The sequence below is a fragment of the Aquarana catesbeiana genome, linkage group LG04, assembly GCF_042186555.1.
Source record: "Aquarana catesbeiana isolate 2022-GZ linkage group LG04, ASM4218655v1, whole genome shotgun sequence".
Lineage (NCBI taxonomy): Eukaryota > Metazoa > Chordata > Amphibia > Anura > Ranidae > Aquarana > Aquarana catesbeiana.
In genome coordinates, this window is record NC_133327.1 from 632,639,294 (window position 1) to 632,663,061 (window position 23,768).

Genomic DNA, 23,768 nt, shown 5'->3' on the forward strand with positions numbered 1-23,768 from the left:
ATTTATTTTTCTTATACATATTTACATGCAGCTCAAGCTGTCCAGCAAGCGTGATGATTACAGGAGTTGGGACAAATCATATATTATTGCAAGAGAATGGTCAGCTATTAATTAGGTTTAAGGCCCAACTCCGGCCAGAAAAAAAAGTTTTCCCAATGCAGTGGGGTTGTGCCCACACTACACGGGTCACCTTCTCGTTTTTGTCTAGGGGATCGGAGAACGGAGATATACCCACCTAATCCTCAGATCCTTCCCACACAAGACCAGTCCCTGTGGCTTCTACCCTCAACCCCCCCCCACACACACACACACACACACACACACACACACACACACACACACACGTTCTAGTGGCTTTGTGTGGTGGACTGTTCCTGACATCATCTAGCCCATAGACCTGATCTAGGTATCAGGAACAGTCCACGGCTTGATTGTGTGGGGGCTCCGTTTGCAAGTGGAGCAGAGGATCAGGTGAGTACAGCTTTCTCCTCTCCCCTAGACAACTACTCTAGACAAAATGAGCAGTTGCCCAGATTTGGGCTTTACAGCACCCTGACAATCCAGGAATATCAAGGGTTCTTCCTCATTTTCCTCATCAGCAGTGGTGGTGGCCTGCCCCGTCTCATTTTTTATAATTTTTTTTTTTTTAACCCACCACCCTGTCATTTTTTTGAATACCGTATATACTCGAGTATAAGTCGTTCCGAGTATAAGTCGAGGCCCTAATTTACCACAAAAAAATGGGAAAAACTTAGTGACCCGAGTATAAGACGAGGGTGAGAAATGCACAGCTACTGTAAGTGGAAAAGAGGGTCAACAATGCCCATTTGCAGCCTCACTGTGCCCATTTGCAGCCATAGGTCCCCCGAACTTCAAACTCAGTAGTTAAGGGTTCCTAGATGCCCCCTAGCTGCAGCCAAAATTTGGGGTCTCTGAACCCAAATGGTCCCGAAATGACATTGCTGCAGATGGACACAGTTGACCGACTTTGGGCCCCCGTATCTCTGGACCACTTAGTGCTAGGAACCCCAAATTTGGTGTACAAACTCAGTGGAACTAGCACCATAAATATCCATATCCAAAGCTGAGGTTTCTAGCACTAAGTTTCCCCGAGATACAGGGCCCCAAAAATCGGTTCAGAAAATGTCAAGCACTTTTCTGCAGCAGAGAATGACATTTTCTGAACCGGGTTTGGGGCCCCGTATCTCGGGGCCACTTAGTCCTAGGAACCCCAGCTTTGGATATGTTATGGTACCAGTTCCATTGGGTTTGCACACCAAATTTGGGGTTCCTAGCACAAAGTGGCCCTGAGATACGGCGCCCCAAATGCGGTTCGGAAAATGAAATTTTTTGCTGCAGAAAAGTGCTTAACTCGAGTATAAGTCGAGGGGGGCACTTTCAGCACAAAAAAATGTGCTGAAATACTCGACTTATACTCGAGTATATATGGTACCTTATTTTCTTCCCTTCAGTTCTCCTGTTCAGTCCGGTGATATCGAAGGTCCTCTTTTTCATCCTCTGCGACAATGGTCCCTTCTCCTGGACTGATCAGCGTTCAGGCAATGATATGCAGCCTCGCTCAGTCTAAGTGTACTGTGAGTCCAGGCTGTGTGATGATGTCACCAGGGTTTGAGGCCCACAAAAATTCGAAAACAAGAAAATGAGCAGCACCAGACCTTGGAGTACTAGGTTTTTGGGAACAGCACCACAAATAAATTATATGTGCTGTTTTTTTTTTTTTTTTGCAGGGTTAACAGGTAAAAGTATGTTACAGAGAATTTAGAAGAGCAAAAACTGCTTTTATTGCTGGTGACAGAACGCATGTCTTTTTTCATTTTGCCCATAGTTCTATTTTAAGGCGTTATAAAAGTGTTTTGCTGACACGGGGGTATTAAGGTGCCTTAGTCGCTCTGTTGTAGACAGCCAAGAGCCCCGTGGTCACAGGTGCATGCTGGGATTTCTAGGTACTTGGCGGCAGGGGGTATTCCATGGCTGGCTCCATTGAACTTTCCTCGTTCCTCTGGCTTATCTCTTCATCAGCGTTACAGCTGTCGGAAAAATACATGCAGGTTATGGACAGCCAGCAGAGGCCACTCACAGCCAGGACTTGGCGAAGTGACATTATTTGTTTTGCTCTCATGTTAGGTTACACGGTATAACATATTGCTCAGCCAGTCTATAGTATGGATTTAGCAGCATTTCGCTACATTGATTTTTCTGCCCCCTCTGCTTTTAAATGGCAGTTGATCAAACGGAGATCATAGTTTAAGCAAACACCGATATGTGCAGCTCGGATAGAAGCTAAATGGGGAAAAGTTTATTTTACATTATATGTGCTGCTAGATGGGTTCATTTTGTCATGTAGGGGGCTGCCTGTAGTTATTGGGTGCACTTCTCTGGCTGCTTTTTACAGAAATTGGATTTTCACACGTGTTTAACCCGAACATGTTAAACTGGTGCTAGTGGGGCTCCTCCTTGTCCATATATTTAATCCTAGTGGGCCTCAGCCTGTATAAAACTATTGGAACTAGGGGCTATGGAGATGAAAAAAGTGGTTATGGAGATGAGAGAAGTGGTTGTGGAGATGAGGAAGGGTTGTGGAGGCGAGGATGACTTACGGAGATGAACAGTGGTTACGGAGATGAGGAGGAGTTGTGGAAGTAAGTGGTTATGGAGATGAGTTGCGGAGATGAGAAGGGGTTGCGGAGAGGATGAAAGAGACATTTGTAATCACAACTATAGCAGCTGACATGGGCATTTACTTTGTTTGTTGCTTCTTCCTTTTTCTTCTTTAAAGACTTTCCTTTCTTCTTGTTTGCACCCGATACAACATCACTGGCCCAAATTTCCTCTTCTTAGGTGACTTCATTCCCTTGTTCTATGGGGCCACCACTTGTTGGGGGATCTATGTTGGGACGCTGCCTACACAGGTAGCCAGAAAGTTCTGGCCAGGGTTTGCACTTGGCATCGTGAGCCTTGTAGTCACAGGGATGGGGTTTGGGAGATTTTGAATGAAGTTGTAATTGGGCGCTCCGGAAGTACAGGGAAACGGTGTAGAGCAACCCAGAGCCTGTGTTTGTACGCACAGCAAATTGATTGTTTCTGTAGTTTTCTTTATTCAAATTGTTGTTGTCCTCCTGCACAGCTGGCATAGACAGTTCTAATTCTACATTGCAGATTTAAAATTTACTTTAATTGATGTTTATTACAGAAATAAAAAATTTCAGCCATTTGTGTACTTAATACAAAAAAAAGGCGTCAGACGTGTAGGCCATAATTAAGGTTACATATGCATTTAAAGCAAAATTTCCCGCTGCTTTTAAAAACACATCCATGGGTTACCTATGCATGTTGAAAGGATTGCAGCATCTTTTATTGCTGATTCCTACCTGCTTTTGTTCTGTAAATATTTAAAAAATCAAACCCCTTTATCTTAATCATACAATATGGGACACAGGCTGGATATTCATGGCCTCGTACCTTCATGTGATTAGACACTGACGAGTTTTGCTGGACATGCCCCCCCCCCCCCCCAGACACACCCCTCCTTGACACACCCCTATAGCACTACCCCGCTCCATGAGACCTCAGTATTTTGCTAGTGTCCTCTCTGTGGCCCCAAAATCTCTAGAGCACATATGTTAAACACAAAGCCTGTGGGCCAAATCCGGCCCACCAGGCCTTGTCAGGTGGCCCTCACTCCCAGTTTTGCAGCTGAAATATGGCAGAACTCCTTTACGCCACCTCGGGCTCTTAACCTCTGCTCCCGCTCCCCGCTGTCAGTTTGTCTTCTGTGTTTACGAGGGATAGTTTTGCTCATAGCGGCTCCTGGATCTAAGAGATCCATGCACACACGCACAGCAGAGTCAGATCTCCAGAATCTGAGAGAGAGAACGATCTCCATGCAAGGCGAGGCAGAGCTGCCCACACAGTGACTTGTACTAGAATACACAGGAAGCAAAGCCATCTACACAGGGAGGTTCTAAAGCTGCCTACATGGGGAAATACTAGAGACAGGTAGGAGGGGTAGAGATGCAAGGAAGCTGGGGGGGGGGGGGGTGGCATAGCACATCCCTAGATTCTGCACTCTGTATACAGTGCACCTCCGAACTCTGAACTCTATATGTAGCATACTCCTGAGCTCTGCATTCTGTATGTAACGGACTCCTGAACTCCGCACGCTGTACATAACGCACTCCTGAACCTTGCACTCTATACGAAGAGCGCCCCTAAACCCTGCACTTTGTATACAGTGCACATCCAAACTCCACACTCTGTATGCAACGCATTCCTGAACTCTGCACGCAGTACATAACGCACTTCTGAACCTTGCACTCTATACAAAGCGCACCCCTAAACCCTGAACTCTGTACATAGTGCACCCCTAAACTCTGCAGTTTGTGCATAGGGCACACCTGGAACTGCTGAACCCTGCACTCTGTACATAGCGTAATCCTGAACTCTGATACAACCGGCCCTTTGGCATACAACCTGCGATGAAATTGAATTTTACACAAATTCAATTGATCAGTTCTTACTAGTTATGTGTTTAGAGGTCGCTTGGAAACAGAGTACTAAATGATGTATAAAGAATATTTTGATAACATCATCTAGATTTTACAATTTATTTTTTCTCCATCACCCGTTCACTTTAAAAAAAGCATGAAATTGTTTGTTCCGCTCTTGCTGCCCCATGACCTTGCTTACTATGGCTGGGTAATGTCAATACGGCCCTATTTGTTTCATATAATGAAATTATAATAATACATCCTTCTTACATGGCACCAGGTAAGTAATTAACAAAGGACCGCACGCATAGCCAAGGAGACCTACAATGTTGCTTGCACTGCTCTCATTAATCGTGTTGTATCCGCTCGTAAGAGTTATCATATCTAGCACTTTGTACTTGCTCCGTGACTAATGACAAGATCACAGAAAGGCCAGAGATGGCTCAGGCGAGTGCGCCAGGAAGTTTTCGGCATGTGGCAGTTCAGTCGTGTTTGTCCCTACAGGGAAGGACCACCCCCCACGGCACAGGCAAAGCAATTCATTCTCACTTGTACTGGCTTGTCTGCCGCGTTCTCCTGAGACTGGCTACTAATGGCCTTTACACTGGGGATGGTATTGTTCTGGAGCAAATAAGTTCCCTTTTTACTTTCAAGGTTGTTCTCAGTTTACTAGGTTATATGTTTGACGTCTCGCTCACTGCCTCTCAATGGAGAGCCGTATTCATAGGAAATACGTAGTTAATAACATATGACGTTAGAGGATCTCATTCAACATTTGCAAAACCTGAATGGTGTCTTGAAGCAGAGCCATAGACAGATATCCAAGATCCATATTTAATCCAGTTATGTATTTTTTTTTGAATGTCCTTTTTTCTATACTTTTAAATAGTAACACGGTCAATTTTTATTAAATCCCCTGCAGAGCTCAGAGCTTGCTGACAAGAGGAAAGAGGACCTAGCCGCAAGCTGGAGAAGGCCCATTGACCAAGCTCTATTGATTTAAAGCGGTTGTAAACCTCAGACATGGAATACGAACAAAGCATATCCCTTTATAATGTGTCTCAATTAAGAGCACTAAGTGTCATTTCTGTCTGCTGCCTCGTTCCTCTGCTATGAGCCTGAGTCACTTCTGATACGTTTTCCTGGCACCACAGAAAAAAGGTAACGGGGGAGGCATCTCCAGCTGATTGACAGCCTCAGCTCTGCTCCTGTGAGCTCTGAAGAATGTCATTTCAGCTCTCCGCCCAATTTTTTCTGACAGCTCAGACAATATAAATTCTGCAATTTGTAGATTTATGTAGAGACTGCAGATAAATGGGTACAGCTTATGAAGGAGGATTTGTTTCATCTCTGTGTATCACCTGAAGGCAGTCACTTCACTGGGTATATGGGAGGGTTTACAACCGCTTTAAAACCCAACTCCAAACCAAGAAAAAAATGTTTATATTGCTTATATGAGATTTTAGTTATTGGGCTTAGGTATTCTTTAAAGTATATGTAAAGGTAAAACTTTTTTTAGTTTGGAAAAGTGTGGTAAAACTTTGAGAAAACAGGCTAACCTAACCCCTCCCCAGAAGAACGCTTACAATTTTTGTCAGGTGTCAGGAAACTCCTGCAAAACTATTTTATTGGGGTTTAGTAAGAAAAATGCCCAATACATTGGTGGTCAGAGGGAAGACTGCCCCCCTTGCTGGTCTGAATGCCACCCTTACAGACAGCTGCTAAATAGATCATTAGTTTTATGCTGCTGGCTTTGCTACGTGGCATTGGCCATGGAACTAGGAAGGTACCTTCAGATGGAAGGTCAGCCACAGCCTAAAGTGGTTTGTAGAGTCGGAAGGTTTTTATATTAATGCTTACCTTCTGTGTGCAGCAGCCCCCCTAATGCTTACCTGAGCCCCATCTTGATCCAGCGATGTTGCAGGAGAGTCTCGGCTGCCCGGGATTCTCCCACCTCATTGGCTGAGACGGCAGTGCTGTGCCATTGACTCCCGCTGCTGTCAATCAAATTCAGTGAGCCAATGAGGAGAGAGGGGAGGGGGCCGAACTGCGGCTCCATGTCTGAATGGACACACAGAGCAGCGGCTCGGGTGCCCCCCATAGCAAGCTGCATGTTGTGGGGGCACTCGGCAGGGCGGAAGGACCAGACAAGAGGAGGATCGGGGCTGCTCTGTGCAAAACCACTGCACATAGCAGGTAAGTATAACATGTTTGTTATTTTTAAAATAAAAAACTGAGGCCTTAGTATAACTTTAAAGAAGTTTTATTTTCCCATGCAGTGGGGCAATGCCCGCACTGCACAGGTTAACTGCTCGTGCTGGGGTGCAAGGAAAAGCTACACTTACCAGATCCTTCGGAAAAAAGCACTCCCCCCTGTCCAGTGGTGAACTTTTTCTGCCGTCCTTTCGTCCAGAGCCTGTCTATAGGCGTGATGACGTCAGTAAAAGTCCATTCACAAGACCGCTAGTGTGCGGGGTGGAGGGGGGTTGAGGAGCGGCGGGGACCAGTCTTGCACTCAGAGGAGCGGCCGATTAGGTAAGTAAATCTCTGCTCTGCGATCACCAAAACAAGTGGTCAACCCATCATGTGCAGACAAGCAGCATGCTAGTACAAGGAGAAATTCTTTTGCGTGACAGACGAGCATAGGACTGCCCATTCAAGTGAATATGCTGCCCTGTGTGCGACATGCATGAAAATCGTGCACACAAAATCGCAAGCAGGAACACGCGTTCCTGCTATATGATATGTGAACGGGGCCTAAGGCTCTGTTTACATATGGCCGCGGTTTCAGTGCGATTTTTAAAAGAAATCCGATGCAGTTTTGTTCACTGGTTCAGGTGCAAATTTTTACTTAAAAATGCACCTAAACTGGACTGAAAAACGCACAGGACTCTTCTCAAAGACGCACCGCAGCTGGTCTGCAGATATGTGAACCAGCTCCATAGAGAAGTCATTTCAACATAAAACAAACTTTAAAAAAAAAAAAACTAAAAATATGTTGTCTTTGCTATTGTTCCTTATTATTTCTTGTTCTATTGTTGTTGTTACTTTTATGTACTGTAGCAGTTTATTGTTACGATGGATATGGCCGCAGCGGAGGCCGTACAGCTGTCTGTAGCTAATTCTGACGGCTGTAATTTACAGTAGCCTATGTGACATGATTGATCATTGTGTCCAGGTTGAGGTGTCTGCGTCTCTGTGTCTTGAAGATAAAGTCATGCCTTAAGAGCTTATTCTCCATTTCTAGAGATCCGCTTTTATTTATTTTGCCAGCACGGTCGCCGAGCATGCTCAGGGAGGGTTGTCCGCACAGCTTGCCAGACCTGATTGCGCCAGTTGTCAGATTAAGAATCATTAGAACACTTGCATGCAACTTCCGGGTCTTGACAGACTGGCAAAAAGTCATTCTTCAGAGCCGCTGTACCATGGAGACACGGGGTCCAAGGGGAGGGCAGTGATTGATTGCTCTGGAGGTATTGGGCTTTACAGTGGTAAGGCTTGTCATGGATAGACAGTCTGCCACCATAGCAGGGAGCTGTGATGGTCAGTAGCGCAGGGAAGTGCTATACCAATACGGTCATATGTGGTGTGTACAAAATAAAACTCGCAGACATCTGTGTTTTCTTCAAAGAGGACCTGTCACCTTGTAACAGACATGGTGATGCAAAGAATTAGGGATGCACCAATACCAGTTTTTTAAGTATACTCGCTTATACCAATTACCTATTATATACCTATTTTAATGTCACGTGACAGTTTTTTTTATTTTTATAAATATGAAGAACTGTAAAATTAACTGTAATAAGATTTTCCGACAGAAAAAGTGCGATTGGATTGTGTTGTCGGAAATTCCGATCGTGTGTGGGCTCCATCGGACTTTTTACGTCGGAACAAAGTTTGAGAGCAGGATATAAAATTTTCTGACAACAAAATCCAATCGGTTAAATTCCGATCGTGTGTACACAAATCCGACACACAAAGTGCCACGCGTGCTCAGAATAAATTAAAAGATGAAAGCTATTGGCTACTGCCCCGTTTATAGTCCCAACGTACATGTTTTACGTCACCGCGTTCAGAACGATCGGATTTTCCGACAACTTTGTGTGACCGTGTGTATGCAAGACAAGTTTGAGCCAACATACGTTGGAAAAAATCCATGGATTTTGTTGTCGGAATGTCCGATCAATGTCCGATCATGTGTACAGGGCATAAGACCTGGTACACACCAGTGCAGATTTGAAATCGCGCTATTTCGGCACGATTTCAAAACCGCAGATCCATGCAGTTTTGGACCTCCGATTTCATTGCGGCTAGTGGCGCACAGAAATGAAAATTCTGGTACCGAAACTGAAAATTCAGGATGCTCTTAACCGAAACCAAAATTGGTGGTTTTTCATTTTTACAATTGTATTCAACTTTTTTAAATTAATATCATGAATTTAGATGGATATGAATTTATTGTCAGCCATGATCAGCACCTTTTGAAGCTGTGTTAAAAAATCCTGCTTGGGGCTTATTTGGTCAGCACCTCCCCATGGAAATGCCTGAAGAACGCATAAAAAAAATGCACCCGTGTTGTGTTTTTGATTCATTTGTTTTGAGTCACGTGACTTATGAAAAACACACCATAAGCACAGTAAAATCGCTGTAAAATCACGGGCGTTTTCAGCAGCCATTATCGGGACCTTTTTTTTTACTTTCGGCACAAGGCTGCAAACCTTATTTTTGGCCGTTAATCATCCAATTTTCGATCGAAATTTTGGTGTATCAGTAATTGCAAATTTATTTAACAGAAGTCGCAATGGGATCGCAAAAAAAAAAAAGTATCGGTTTTAGTATTGGAGCATTTGCACGAGTACAAATACTCATACAAATGCTTAATATCGGTACCGGTGCAATGCTACAAGAAATGAACGAGCAGATGGTGTTTTTTTTTTTTTTTTTTTTGTGTGTGTAAATTCCCCTTTTTGGATCCTTTGTTTCCTCTCCATGTTGATGATCTCCTGCAGTCTCTATTGCCCATAGAGCAGATCCCTCTTAGGATGGATTTGCTGATGGTGACAACAGTGGATCATGCCCGGGTACCCTGTGTTGAAATTGCTACTTTTGGTCCTCATCAGAAGACCATGTCACAGGGTGACAACGTGGGAGCACAATTGGGAGACAAGGGAAGAGCGTTGTCACCTTATAACTGGAAGTAGACAATATACAGTATATCAACCACCAACAGCGCTCATAGGCAGTGTTTGTGTTGTATATTGCTTATTATAAAGCACATATTTTGGAGAGAGGTGCTACAATCAAGAGATCCTCAGTAAGATGGGTGCACTGCAGATACTTCTCTTTTTTTTACTATAATATCTAGAACTGGAACAAAGGACCTTATGACCTTCATGGTAGAATCACCAGCAGTTTTTTAATTAACGTTAACTGTTAACGTTAATTGGTATTAACTGTTTATCTATAGTCCTCTTTCCCCTACATTCATTCAAAGTGCAGAATTTACACAGGATTTCTCAGCTCTGAAAAGCAGGGGAGCTGAAGCTACATCAGTGAGGAGAGTGCTTAGAGCTGATTGGAGGGAAAAGACCCCCCCCCCTTTTCACACAGCACACAGGAACAGAGATGAGGCTGTCAGTCAGTTGGCGGTCCCCCCTGTCATTTTATTTCTCTTGGTGTCAGGAAAACTTGTCAGAAGTATTAAGATAGCAGAGGAATGAAGCAGCAGGCAGAAATGACACTTAGTGCTCTGGATTGAGACAAGTACACACTATAGAGGGATATGCTTTGTTCATATTTTTCCCTGACACCAATAGAAACAAAGGAGATGGGAAAAATCTCCAGCAGAGTGACAGCCTCAGCTCTGTTCCTGTGTACTGTGTGAAGGGGGTGTGTCCCTTCCCTCCAATCCGCTCTCAGAGATCTCCTCACTGAACTCTGCAGAGTGTAACTTCAGCTCTTCACCCCCCTTTTTCTGAACTCTCAGACAAGCTTTATAATTCTGCACTTTGAACAGATGTAACGGAGAGATGGCTGCTGAGAGACGGGTAAAACTTAGGAGGATTTGTTTAACCACGTCAATACCGCAAGCCGTCATATGACGTCCTTGACTGTGTGCGGGGATATCTGAATGATGCCTGCAGCTACAGGCATCATTCAGATATCATTATTTGCAGGCGGCGATTCTGTGCACGATAAGAATGATCATAGCAGCAGTTCTGCCTCTTGATCATTCTTATAGGCGACTGGAGGGGATGTCCCCCTCCCCTCCCGCCGCCATCCGGTGCTTCTCTGGGCTCTCCTGTGCCATCGGGGGGCCTGGAGAAAGAATCGGACACCACCGGATGACGACCATAGAGATTTCCGGTGACCAGATGGTCACCAGTCATCTCTATGACTGTCGGAGGCCCGGGCACGACTTTATGACGTCACGCCCGGACCCTGCATGTAAACAAAGCCGCGATTGCAGCTGTCAGCATGAGATCGGTGAATTTTTTTTCCCGATCTCATACTTTACAGCCTGGAGATATGTGGGGTCTTATTGACCCCGCATCTCTCCATAAAGAGGACCTGTCACGATAGATTCCCCAGTAGCTCGCGTTCAGAAGCGAACACACACGTAAGTCCCGCCCACATATGTAAACGCCGTTCAAACCAGACATGTGAGATATCGCCGTATGCATTAGTGCGAGTGCAACAATTCTAGCACTAGACCTCCTCTGTAATGCTAAACTGGTAACCTGTAAAAATTTTTAAAGCATTGCCTATGGAGATTTTTAAGTACCGAAGTTTGGCGTCATTCCATGAGTGTGCACAATTTTAAAGCGTGAAATGTTGGGTATCTATTTACTCGGCGTAACATTATTAATATTATTATTACGCAAATACCGTGCAAGATAAAAAGTTGCAATGACCGCCATTTCATTCCCTAGGGTATCTGCTAAAAAACATATATAATGTTTGGGGGTTCTGAGTAATTTTCTAGCAAAAAAAATATGATTTTTACATGTAGGAGAGGAGTGCCAGAATAGGCCTGGTATTGAAGTGGTTAAACTCTGGGTATCGCCCAAGACCAGTCACTTCACTGGGTATATTTGAGGGTTTACAAAAACTTTTTCTTTCAATGAATTTTTATTATTAATAAAAGTGTCAGACAAGACATTCGTATCAAGCAGTACATAGGATAAAGGTATAAGGGTACAAGAGGTACAAATAGCTCCGAGGCTGAGCCTCATAATGTAGATTTACAAAAACTTTGAATCAAACCTTAATTTACACCATTGTCCACTCTTGAGCTGCTCATGTGATGAAAAGCCTAGGCACTTGATCACACAGTTTCTGCTAAAGCAGAAGATCATGGTTCTAATGCTTCCTTCCCTTCAGCTGAGATCATGTGACCAAATTTAAAGTCTTTTGTTAATGTGATTTGTACTGGAGGGAGCCTGGTGGGAGTTTAAACTGGTTGTAAAGGCAGATTTTTTATCTTAATGCATTCTATGCTCGAGAGAGAGACTCGGCTGCTTGGACTCTCCCTCCTGATTGGCTGAGACAGCAGCGAAGCACCATTGGCTCCCGCTGCTGTCAATCAGTCAGTGAGCCAATGAGGGGAGAGAGGGGAGGAGCCGGACAGCGGCTCCGTGTCTGAATGGACACAGGGAGCTGCAGCTCGGCTCGGGTGCCCCCCAAAGCAAGCGAAGAGGCACCCGAGAAGAGGAGGATCGGGGCTGCTCTGTGCAAAACCACTGTACGGAGCAGGTAAGTATAACATGTTTGTTATTTTTAACAAAAAAATAACTGAGACTTTAGTATCACTTTAAGCATTCTATGCATTTAAACTATAAAAAAAAAAAAAAAAATCAGAACAAGAAAAAAAAAAAAGGTAAGGGCATTTACAACTCATTGGCATCTCCCTTCACAGTGCACACTAGTGCCCGCAGTATAAAACGTCCACTGATGGCAATGAGCCCTTACAGCCTATTCAGTTACTCCCAGACCTAATGAGCATTTAAAGTGATACTAAAGTCTTGTTTTTTTTTTCTATAAAAATAACAAACTTGTTATACTTACCTCCTCTGTGCAGTGGATTTCCACAGAGCAGCCCAGATCCTCCTCTTCTCGGGTCCCTCTTCTGTGATTCTGGCCCCTCCCTCCTGTTCAGTGCCCCCACAGCAAGCAGTTTGCCATGGGGGCACCCAAGCTGAGTCACAGCTCCCTGTGTCCATTCAGACACGGAGCCCTGACCCAACCCCATCCCCTCTCTCTCTCCTGATTGGCTAGCTGACCTTGATTGACAGCAACAGGAGCCAATGGCACCGCTGCTGTGTCTCAGCGAATCAGGAAGGAGAATCTCGGACGGCTAAGACTTGTGGACACCGCTCGACAGAGAGGGACCTCAGGTAAGTATTAGGAGGGCTGAGGGGGGCTGCTGCACACAGAAGGATTTTTATCTTAACTCATAAAATGCAATAAGATAAAACACCTTCTGTCTTTACAACCCCTTTAAGCCTTGCGGTGCCCTTATGCAAGTTTTTTTTTTTTTTCCCGGTGCCCGGAGTGAAGCTTTAACCCAAAGTCAGCAATGACTGCGCCTGTATTTCTATCCTGACAGGTTCCCTTTAAATGTTGCTATTTTTTCCCTTTCCCCCTTCTCATGCAGAAAAAAGCTGCGGGTAAACAAGCAATTTAAAACCAGAAAATAGCTTCTGCTTCTGTCGACACCTTGTTTATTTTCTGCACCAGATAAAAAGTTCAGTTTTCTGATATTCGTATCAAGATAAGTCAGTAAACAAGATTAATATAGTGTGGAAAGGGTTGTCAGCAGCCCTGGAAAAGGAAATCAGTTGCCTGTACATAGAAGACAGTGTAAACCGAATAAAAGTGTCAGCTCCTCCATGCGATAATGTGATCATGGACCTTTAACTAAGCATGACATAGGCAACACCGCGCCATTCTTCCAGCCAGGCTGGAGAAAATGGATTACTGTATTCTGGGGATAACCGGCCACAGGAGCATGAAAACCTCATTCTCACATTAATCCAGGATGTTCCTCTGCGCTAAAACTACAGGTATATCATGTGGGCTGCAATTCACCAGGATGGAACCGACCACTAATTCAATTGGAGGACCCCCTCGGTTAGTACTTTTCTCTGGATGTCTTTCTACATTTATATGCAATTTCAATAAAGCGTAATAAGTTTGTATTTCTGTCCGCCCAGTCCTGACTTTTGCACAGCTCTGCTGCACAGTGCAATGTTTTCTGTCAGGGGAAGAGACCTATGTTTTCTCTGCTACAGTTAAGTAACACTTGCAGGTCTTGTCTCTCCCCCGACCTGTGATTGGACAGTGAAAGAAAAGGCAGCAGGCAAAAAAACTCATCTCTGTCATGCTGCTCTCTCCTCCTCCTTGTTAGCAGGTGAGCACTGCAGGACAACTGATTGGCTCCTTGGGCTGCTTCTCCCTCTTCTAGTCTAAGCTCTGGTGCTTCATGAGGCTGAAACCAGTTCAAGTTCAGATACAGTGGAACCTCAGATTACGAGCATAATCCGTTCCAGGAGTATGCTCGTAATCCAGTGTACTCGCATATCAAAGCGAGTTTTCCCATTGAAGTAAATAGAAAGGAAAATAATTTGTTCTGCAATGGGATGCAATACCGCATGCGGCCAGAGGCGGGGGGCGCCGGAGAGCCTCGGAAACGGCCGAAAAGGCCCGAGGGACACTTCGGCAAACCTCAGAAAGACTCCATTCACAAGCCTTTCCGAGGTTTGCCGAGGTCAGCCGAAGTGTCCTTGGGCCTTTCCATGCATTTCCGAACGGCGCCGATCGGCGACTTTGGGCTCTGCTTGGCTCTGGCGCCCCCCACCTCAGGCCAAAAATCGTACTGCACACCGCTTTTGGCCTGAATCCTGCTCGTTATGTGAGACGACACTCGCAAACCGAGTTAGGAATTTTAGAAATACAGTGCTCGGTTTTCAAAACGCTCGTTAACCGCGTTACTCGCAAACTGAGGTTCCACTGTACTTATACTGCTTGCATTTAGAGTGGAGCTTAAAATCATTTTTCATCTTTCCATCTATTAAATCTTCTGTCCTTGTTGTTTTAACTTTGGATAGTAAAACATTTTTTTCTGCCAGTAAATACCTTATACAGCCCACTTCCTGTTTCTTGTCTGGAAAAAAGCCTAGGCTTATGACATCATGCACATCTCTCTCTCTTACTCTCATGAGAGTCTGCCAGGAAGGGAGGGGGATGAGTCATAAGAGGGCCAATGAGAGCTGCAGAGCTGGAGGTGTGCCTCTGTGTGTCTGTGTAAATCCAAGAAGTCAATGGGCAGCAGCTTCAGCTGCCCACAGTTAAAATGGTTGTAAACCCACTTTGAAAAACAAAAAACTAACACCTGCAAGACAAAGGCATAATGACCTAGTATGCATAGCATACTAGCTCATTACGTAATACTCACCGGAGTTCAAAGCCCTTGCTGCGGTGCCCGTACACAGCACCGGCCATTGACATTGCTCCCAGGGTTACTTCTGGGTATTGCGGCTCTGGCGCTGTGATTGGACGGAGCCGCAATGACGTCACTCCCGCGCATGCATGCGGGAACCGCCGATAACGGCACACTCACTGAAGCAAACGGCACGTACATGCCTTTGGTGCCGATGACGTCGGCACATACAGATACAGGGGAAATCTCCTAAACCGTGCAGGTTTAGGAGATATCCGGGGTAGCTACAGGTAAGCCTTATTATAGGCTTACCTGTAGCAAAAAGTGGCCTGTAAGGGTTTACAACCACTTTAAAATGATTGCAACCAGACTCAGTGGAGGGAGATTTCTGCAGCATGTTTGGCAAGTACAGAATCACATTATATAAAATAATATGCAAAGTGGTTGGAGGGAAGCTTCAGAATGGCAATTTGTAAATATAAAATAAATAAGAGAAAAAAAACATTTTAAAGCGCCCCCGTCCCCGCGAGCTCGTGCAGCAAAGAAAACGCATACCAAAGTCACGCCCGCATATGTAAATGGTGTTCAAATCACACATGTGAGGTATCGATGCGATCGTCAGAGCGAGAGCAATAATTCTAGCACTAGACCTCCTCTGTAACTCTAACCTGGTAACCGTAAAAAAAAATGTAAAGTGTCGCCTATGGAAATTCTTAGGTACCGTAGTTTGTCGCCATTCCACAAGTGCGTGCAATTATAAAGCGTGACAGGTTTGGTATCTATTTACTCGGCGTAACATCATCTTTCACATTTCCAGTCCTGTCATGGTTTTTTTCTATTACAAGGGATTTTTACATTCCTTGTAATAGGAATAAAAGTGACACAATTTTTTTTTTAACCACCTCAATACAGGGCATTTTCGCCCCCTTCCTGCCCAAGCCATTTTTCAGCTTTCAGCGCTGTCGCACTTTGAATGACAATTGCGCGGTCATACAACACTGTACCCAAATGAAATTGTTATCATTTTTTCCCCACAAATAGAGCTTTCTTTTAGTGGTATTTGATCACGTCTGCGGTTTTTATTTTTTGCGCTATAAACAAAAGAAGAGTGACAAGTTTTAAAAAAAACACAATAATTTTTACCTTTTGCGATAATAAATATCCAATTTTTTTTTCTTTAAGACAAATTTTTTCTCAGTTTAGGCCGATATGTATTCTTGTACATATTTTTGGTAAAAAAAAAATCGCAATAAGCGTATATAGATTGGTTTGCGCAAAAGTTATAGCGTCTACAAAATAGGGGATAGTTTTATAACATTTTTATTTTTTTAATTTTTTTTACTGGTAATGGCGGCGATCTGCGATTTTTATCATGACTGCAATATTGCGGCGGACACATCGGACACTTTTGACACATATTTGGGACCATTCACATTTATACAGCGATCCATGCTATAAAAATGCATTGATTACTGTATAAATGTGACAGGCAGTGAAGGGGTTAACACTAGGTGGTGATCGAGGGGTTAACTGTGTTGCTAGGGAGTGATTCTAACTGTAGGGGGCGGGGACTCACTAGGGGAGGAGACCGATCGGTGTTCCGCTGTACTGGGAACACATCATCGGTCTCCTCTCCTCTGACAGGACCGTGGATCTGTGTGTTTACACACACAGATCCATGGTCCTGCTGTGTTACCGGTAATCGCGGGTGCCCGGCGGACATCGCGGCCGCCGGGCACGCGCACCAGGTGCCTAGTGACACGGCGCGCGCGCGCCCCCTTGTGGCCTAGGAAAGCGAGGACGTCATATGACGTCCGCCCGCAACGAGAGCTGCGCCGCCTGGCCATCAATTGACGGCCGGCGGTCGGCAAGCAGTTAAAATAGTGTAAAAATAAAAGGTAAAATAAATAAGAAAAAAAATACATTTTTTTAAACACACCCTGTCTCACCGAGCTCGCGTGCAGAAGCGAATGCATATGAAAACAATGTTATAACAGCAAATGTGAGGTATCGCCGATACCGCGATCAGTAGAGCGAGGGCAGTAATTCTAGCCCTAGACCTCCTCTGTAACTCAAAACATGCAACCTGTAGAATTTTTTAAACGTCACCTATGGAGATTTTTAAGGGTAAAAGTTTGTCGCCATTCCATGAGCGGGCGCAATTTTGAAGTGTGACATGTTGGGTATCAATTTACTCGGTGTAACATCATCTTTCACAGTATAAAAAAAATTTGGGCTAACTTTACTGTTGGCTTACTTTTTTAATTCAAAAATGTGTATTTTTTCCAAAAAAAATGTGCTTGCAAGACCGCTGCGCAAATACAGTGTGACAGAAAGTATTGCAACAACCATTTTAATCTCTAGGGTGTTAGAAAAAATAAAAAAGTATAATGTTTGGAGGTTCTAAGTAATTTTCTACCAAAAAAAAATGTTTTTAACTTGTAAACGACACATCTAAAAAAGAGTCTCGGTCCTTCAGTGGTTAATATATTTAAATAAAATGTTGGCAATTCTGCCATTCTCATAAACCAGACGCTCAGAAAAGTATCTACCTTCCCCCGTCCTCCTTCCTCGCAGCCTTTTGTTAATTACGACTATACAGGTCCTCTTTAGGATCTCGGCACCGTGGGGAAGAATTGAGACTTCGGCCTCTATAAACATTGTTTAGTTTTCCGTCCCGTTTAGACGAAGACAAACAAGCAGCGCGGATCCTGTGCAGCTATTTGCACACAGCAGGAATGGCTCCGCAAACCGCCAAGCTGAACAAATAATGCTGTAGTAATTCTACAACGATTATGATTACAGCCGCGCTAGCAGACAGCTCCCTGGAAATTGTGCTGTGAGATGTGTAATTTTCTGCAAAGGGGAAATACAGATCTATGGCTGATTTCTAAGCAGTCTGGACTATGTTAAAGTGCACCTGTGCAGTGCAGGGGGCCCTAAAATTATGCAAGAGCCCACAGGAGCCAATCAAATCCTCTCCCAGTTCTTTAGGGAGATAGAAAAGAGGGTATCATCGGGCACTGTTAGCCAGACCAGTTCATAGTCGCTTAGACTTTAGAATCCCCCCCCCCCCTTTTTTTTCTTCAGAATTGTTTATTTCAGGTACTTATATAGCGCCGTCAATTTGCGCAGCGCTTTACATATACATTGTACATTCACATCAGTCCCTACCCTCAAGGAGCTTACATTATCCAATATAAATTTTAAGCTGAATCCAAATTTATTTTTTAATTGGCCACAGACACTAAGACCCCTTTCACACTGGGGCGTTTTTCAGGCATTTTTCAGGCGCTTTAGCGTTAAAAAAAGCGCCTGAAAGAAGTCTCATCTGTAATCCCAATGTGAAAGCCCGAGCCCTTTCACACTGCCAGCGCCTGAAAAACACTGGTAAAGCGCCGCTTAAGACCCCTTTCACACTGGGGCATTTTTCAGGCGTTTTTCGGGCGCTGGCAGTGTGAAAGGGCTTGGGCCATCGGCGCACCCAGCAAAAACACGAAAGCGCTGCAAAGAAGCTGCTTGCAGGACTTTTTTTGACGCCCTACCAGCGCAGCGCCCCAGTGTGAAAGCACTCGGGCTTTCACATTGGGATTGCAGATGAGGCTTCTTTCAGGCACTTTACAGGTGCTTTTATTTAACGCTAAAGTGACTGAAAAATGCCCCAGTGTGAAAGGGATCTAAGACCCCTTTCACACCAAGGCGTTTTTGCAGTGTTTTAGCGCTAAAAATAACGCTATTAAAACGCTCATAAAATGCTCCCCATGCTCAATGGACCCTTTCACACTGAGGCGTTGCGCTGGCGGGGCGTTGAGAAAAGTCCTGCAAGCAGCATCTTTGGAGCAGCTTTTGGGCATTGAAAAAAGCGCTTCAAAAACGCCCCTCTCCATTGAAATGAATTGAAAACGCTGTAAAAACGCCTGAATAGCGCCTATAATCCGCCCTGAGCTGTAGAAAATTCACATGATCTCATAAAAAGGTAAATATGCAAGCAGAAAAGAGAGCATCTACAACAACAGGACTGAGCTTGTGGGAAGGTCAGAATGATTAAACAGACCATCAAAGTGCCAAAAAAACTAAATTAAAGTGCAAAAAAAAAAAAGAATTAATCCCAGAAAAATGAAGATTTGAAGTAAAACAAGACACTGCTTGTTACACATGATCTCACAAAGGATAAACATGCAAGCAGAAAGATAGCATCAATAACACATGCTTCAATAACGCTTGAAAAACGCTGTTAAAACGCTTGCAGCGTTGTGTTAATTTTACCGCGGTAATAACGCTAAGGTGGTTTTTTTTGGTGTGAAAGGGGTCTTATTTTCTTACCAGTTTAATGTTTGCTCAGTAATCAAAGAAAAAATAAAATAAAAATTGAGCCATGCAGAAGAGTCCAAATACCCAGGAACGGGCGTATGGGCCCGTTACATCCCATGTACAGTATAAGCCAATTTCAGCTGTGCAGGTGAGTCCATACAGCCAATGCTTACTCATTCACTTTCTTTGGGCTACCTGCATGCAGCTTAGAAGTGATAAGAAGAATACTAATAGGAAAAGAGAGCAGAATGACCGAGAGATGAACTCATCACTGTGCTGCTTCTCCTTTCGCTGTCCAGTCACAGTCTGGGCAAGGGTCCAGGATGACCTGTGCTCAGAGGAAGTAGGTTGAATAATGCTGGCCATCGGGACGTCTAGTGGCTGAAAAAAGTTCTGACAGGGAATCTCCGCAGGTGACTCTCGCAGCAAAAGCTGGTTTTATTATTCTATATTTTAATAGTTTATTCACTTTTTATCCTGTTGTTTTCGGCAGGCGTTCTGCTTCAAAAAAAGAACCCATTGGCTTTAAAGCTGTCATATGGCTGCTTGGCAATGAAACAGCAATTCTGGGTGCGCAGTTGCCCCGAATGTCTCCTACAAATCCTAAAGTGAAGAATAAATTCCTAGAAATGGCAATATGTTTTAATGAATTAGATGCTGTTATTTATTTGCTTGCAGTGGTATTTGTATTTAGAGGATAGGAAGAAATAATAGCAATTTTGTATCTTTTTCTGTACAGATCAGCAGCCCCGGAGTAAGCAGTAATGATCGCCTTGTACATTTCTCCCAGGATCCCGAGTAAGTACCACCTTCACTTTGATTTCATAAGTCTCCTCATTTCTGTATGATGTATGGGGGCCTCATGTTCCTGACTGTCAGACACAAGCCTGTTCCCGGATGCAGCGCTTTCCTTCCGTTGCCATTGTGATGTCTATTGAGGGGTTAGCTTTGCACGTTGGCTCTTCTGAAAAACTTTTACATTTCAATATCTGTATTTGGTTATGGATACTTATTTCAGCAGTTGCTCACATTAACCACTTGACCTCTGGAAGATTTTACCCCCTTTCCTGACCAGGCCATTTTTTGCTTTTTGACACTGCGTTACTTTAACTGACAAATGCACGGTCATGCAACACTGTGCCCAAATTAAATTTCTATCATCTTTTTCCCACAAATAGCGCTTTCTTTTGGTGGTATTTGATCACCTCTGGGTTTTTATTTTTTGCGCTATAAACAAAAAAAGACTGAAAATTTTGAAAAAGAAAAAAATATATATTTTATTTTCTGCTATAAAACATATCCAATTAAAAAAAAAAATAGAAAATCGAATTTCTTTATAAATTTAGGCCAATATGTATTCTGCCACATATTTTTGGTAAAAAAAAATTCCTAATAAGCATATATTGATTGGTTTGCACAAAAGTTATAGCGTGTACAAACTAGGGTGTGTATATATACTGGAATTTTTAGTTCTTTATTTTTATACTAGTAATGGTGGCGATCACCGACTTATAGCGGGACTGTGATAGTATGGCGGGAAGTCTGACACTAACTGACACTTTGTGGGAACCAGTGACACTAATACAGTGATCAGTGCTAAAAATCTATACTGTCACTGTACTGATGACACTGGCTGGGAAGGGGTTAACATCAGGGGAGATCAGGTTAAATGTGTGCCTAACAGTGCTTGGTGCATCACTGTGTGGTGCTTTTACTAAGGGTTGGGCCAGTTTTTATACCTTTGCAGGAAAACAAAAACCGGTACATCTCCACTGACAGGAAGGAGCTTCGGGTCTGGTATGGATTTGGAGGGGAACGTCACGGCAATTTTTTTTTTTTTTTTTTAAATGGCGTGGGTTTCCCCCAAAAAATCAATGCCAGACCCTTATTCAAGCATGCAGCCCGGCAAGTCAGGAAAGGGAGGGGGCAAGCAAGCCCCCCCCCGAACAATGCCAGGCTACATGCCCTTGGTGGGTGCTTTGGGGCAGGGGGGCTCTGCATGTTGATGGGGACAAGGGCCTCTTCCCCACAACCCTGTGCTGTGGTTTTGGGCATCTGCAGGCGACGAGCTTATCAGAATCTGGAAGATCCCCCCCTCCCCCTTATATGAATGAGTATCCCCACCTACTCGCTAAAAAAAGTGTAAAAGTTAATAAAAATAGTACAAGTGTTTTTGACTAGTCCTTTATTTATTTTTTTTTAAATGTCCCCTGGTGTAGATCCATCGTCAATCACGACACCGCCGCCACTGCTGGACCCAAAAAAAGCTCCGCTTATGACGAACGATCCTGTGGTCTGCCTCCCGCCGCGTGACAGTTCTTAAATAGCTATGGGGTGGCGGCGCTGACGTCACAGGGGGACGATGCAACCTGGTGACATCGCCGGGTGGTCTTGTCTCTTAGCTATTTAAGAAATGTCACGCGGCGGGTGCGTTTGTTGCGAGCGGAGCTTTTTTTTTTTTTTTCCCCAGATCCAGCGATGGCGGTGGGAATTATGATTGACGATGGATCTACATCGGGGGACATTTTTTTTTTGTTTTGTTTTTAAAGGGAGTCTCCAAATTCTGATAAACCCCCTGCCTGCAGACCCCCCACAGCCCAGCGTTCAACATGGGGACAAGGTGCTATGGGGAGGGGGGGCCCCCCGCAGAGCTTAATGTAATGCAACTAGGTCTGGTCCCCACATCCCTCGGCCTGTGATTGGACAGTGAAGGAGCAGTAGTAGTCTGATGAGCTCATCTCTCTCTTACTCTGCTCTTTTCTACTATAGATAGTAATAGAAAATCCTCCTGCGCTTGAGTATGGTGCAGAAAGACAATAGACTCTCTCTGTTTATGCTTCACTTTGAATCTCCAATGGCCATCACGCTTTACTGCCCTCCTGGGACTGGGATAGTCCCACGCTAAACAATGTAAAGACAAAAGAAAAGGCGCCCCAGCCAACCTTTATACACCAAGTATTAATGAAATAAAAAAAATTATTCAACTCGCAAACCAAAGTGAAAACAAGCTCATCAATACAAAACAAGAAGCCACACAGATTTACAGAGGCTTACGCATTTCAAGGGGAATCCCCTCTTTTGCTCTGAAGAAGAGGGGATTTCCCTTGAAACAGGTAACCCTTTGTAGAACTGCATGGCCTCTTCCCGCGATAAGAAGTTGGTGCAGTAGTCCTGTCATATCGGTTTCTGGATTGTATTGTGTAAATGTGAAAACAAGCTCATAAACACAATCCGGAAACAGATACGCCGAGACTACTGCACAACTTCTTATAGCGGGAAGAAGCCATGCAGTTCTACAAAGGTTTACGCGTTTCAAGGGAAATCCCCTCTTCTTCAGAGCCAAAGAGGGGATTCCCCTTGAAACGCATAAGCCTTTGTAGACCTGCGTGGCTTCTTGTTTTGTATTGATGAGCTTGTTTTCACATTAGTTTGTGAGTTCAATAATTGTTTATGGTGTATAAAGGTAATGCCCTAGGCTGGAGCACCCTTTCTTTTAGCTTTACACTTTTCTACTATTAGCAAGTTCTTTGTTGGCACATAAGCACTGAATCACGACTGATTGGCTCAATGTGCTGCTTTTTTCAATCCCAGTTTGGGTTCTACTGTAAAGTGTTTTACAAGAGCCTGGTTCCAAGTTATTTTCAATATAATTATATAATATATACAATATATTTTTTTTTCTGAGTACATACCTGCATTAACTTGTTTTTTTTTTGTTTTTTTTTTGTTTTGCTTTTGTTTTTTTTTATCTTTTTGGCATTTAACTGTAATCCTAGAGCCATGGGAAGCCTCCTCTATTCTCCCTGTATTTTTCCAGGGTATACAAATGGAGTTTCAGGTTTTATTATGATGCAAGGTGCAAATCGCTGCTTTAATGCTTTAGCAGTTTCCATGTTTGGTAAGCAGGTCCTGTGTCGTGAGCGCAATCATACATATAAAAGCTTATCGATTTGCAAAAGTGGGTCAATCACATTTAATAAATCTGTTTTGAAATTTTTTAGTTATATTGCCGTATTGTTATCTGTCCTTTGGGAATTTGAATTTTTATGCAAAAGGTCAGAGCACTTTACATCCCCTACAAATATAGCCAGTTCAGTGGTTAAATGCAGGAGCAATTAATTATGCTGTGCGTTGGAATAAGATACGCTTGACTGGGGGAATAATGTGGATGTCAAACGTGGACTTTCACAAAGCATTTGACTAGGGTTCTGCATTTGAGATTAATGACTAGCATCAATTCTCATGAACTTACAGCTATAACAAAGAGCTTTCTCTGTAACTGGCTTCTACAGGGGGACGGCCGGGCGAAAAATGGCCTGATTTTAGCCACGGCGAGAAGAGCCAGAGGGCTTATGTTCTGCTTCCTTTCTTCTGCATATTCTACACTTAAATTAACCCCTATAGCTTTGAAATCACCATCATTAATATAACACTTTTAGGTCAAAACACTGTTTTGTTTTTTGTTTTTTGAATGGGCACTATCATTGTATGCACCTATTCAAAATACA

General features: G+C 43.8%; 1 protein-coding gene across 1 annotated transcript in view; it reads left to right on the plus strand.

Moving 5' to 3' along the window:
- The window catches only part of GPATCH2 (G-patch domain containing 2), a 265,802-nt gene that overhangs the window by 134,445 nt on the left and 107,589 nt on the right, over positions 1 to 23,768 (plus strand). Inside the window, exon 6 of the mRNA XM_073628372.1 lies at positions 20,000 to 20,058. Within this exon, the coding sequence (XP_073484473.1) occupies positions 20,000 to 20,058 (59 nt within the window). The remainder of the gene's footprint in view (positions 1 to 19,999; positions 20,059 to 23,768) is intronic.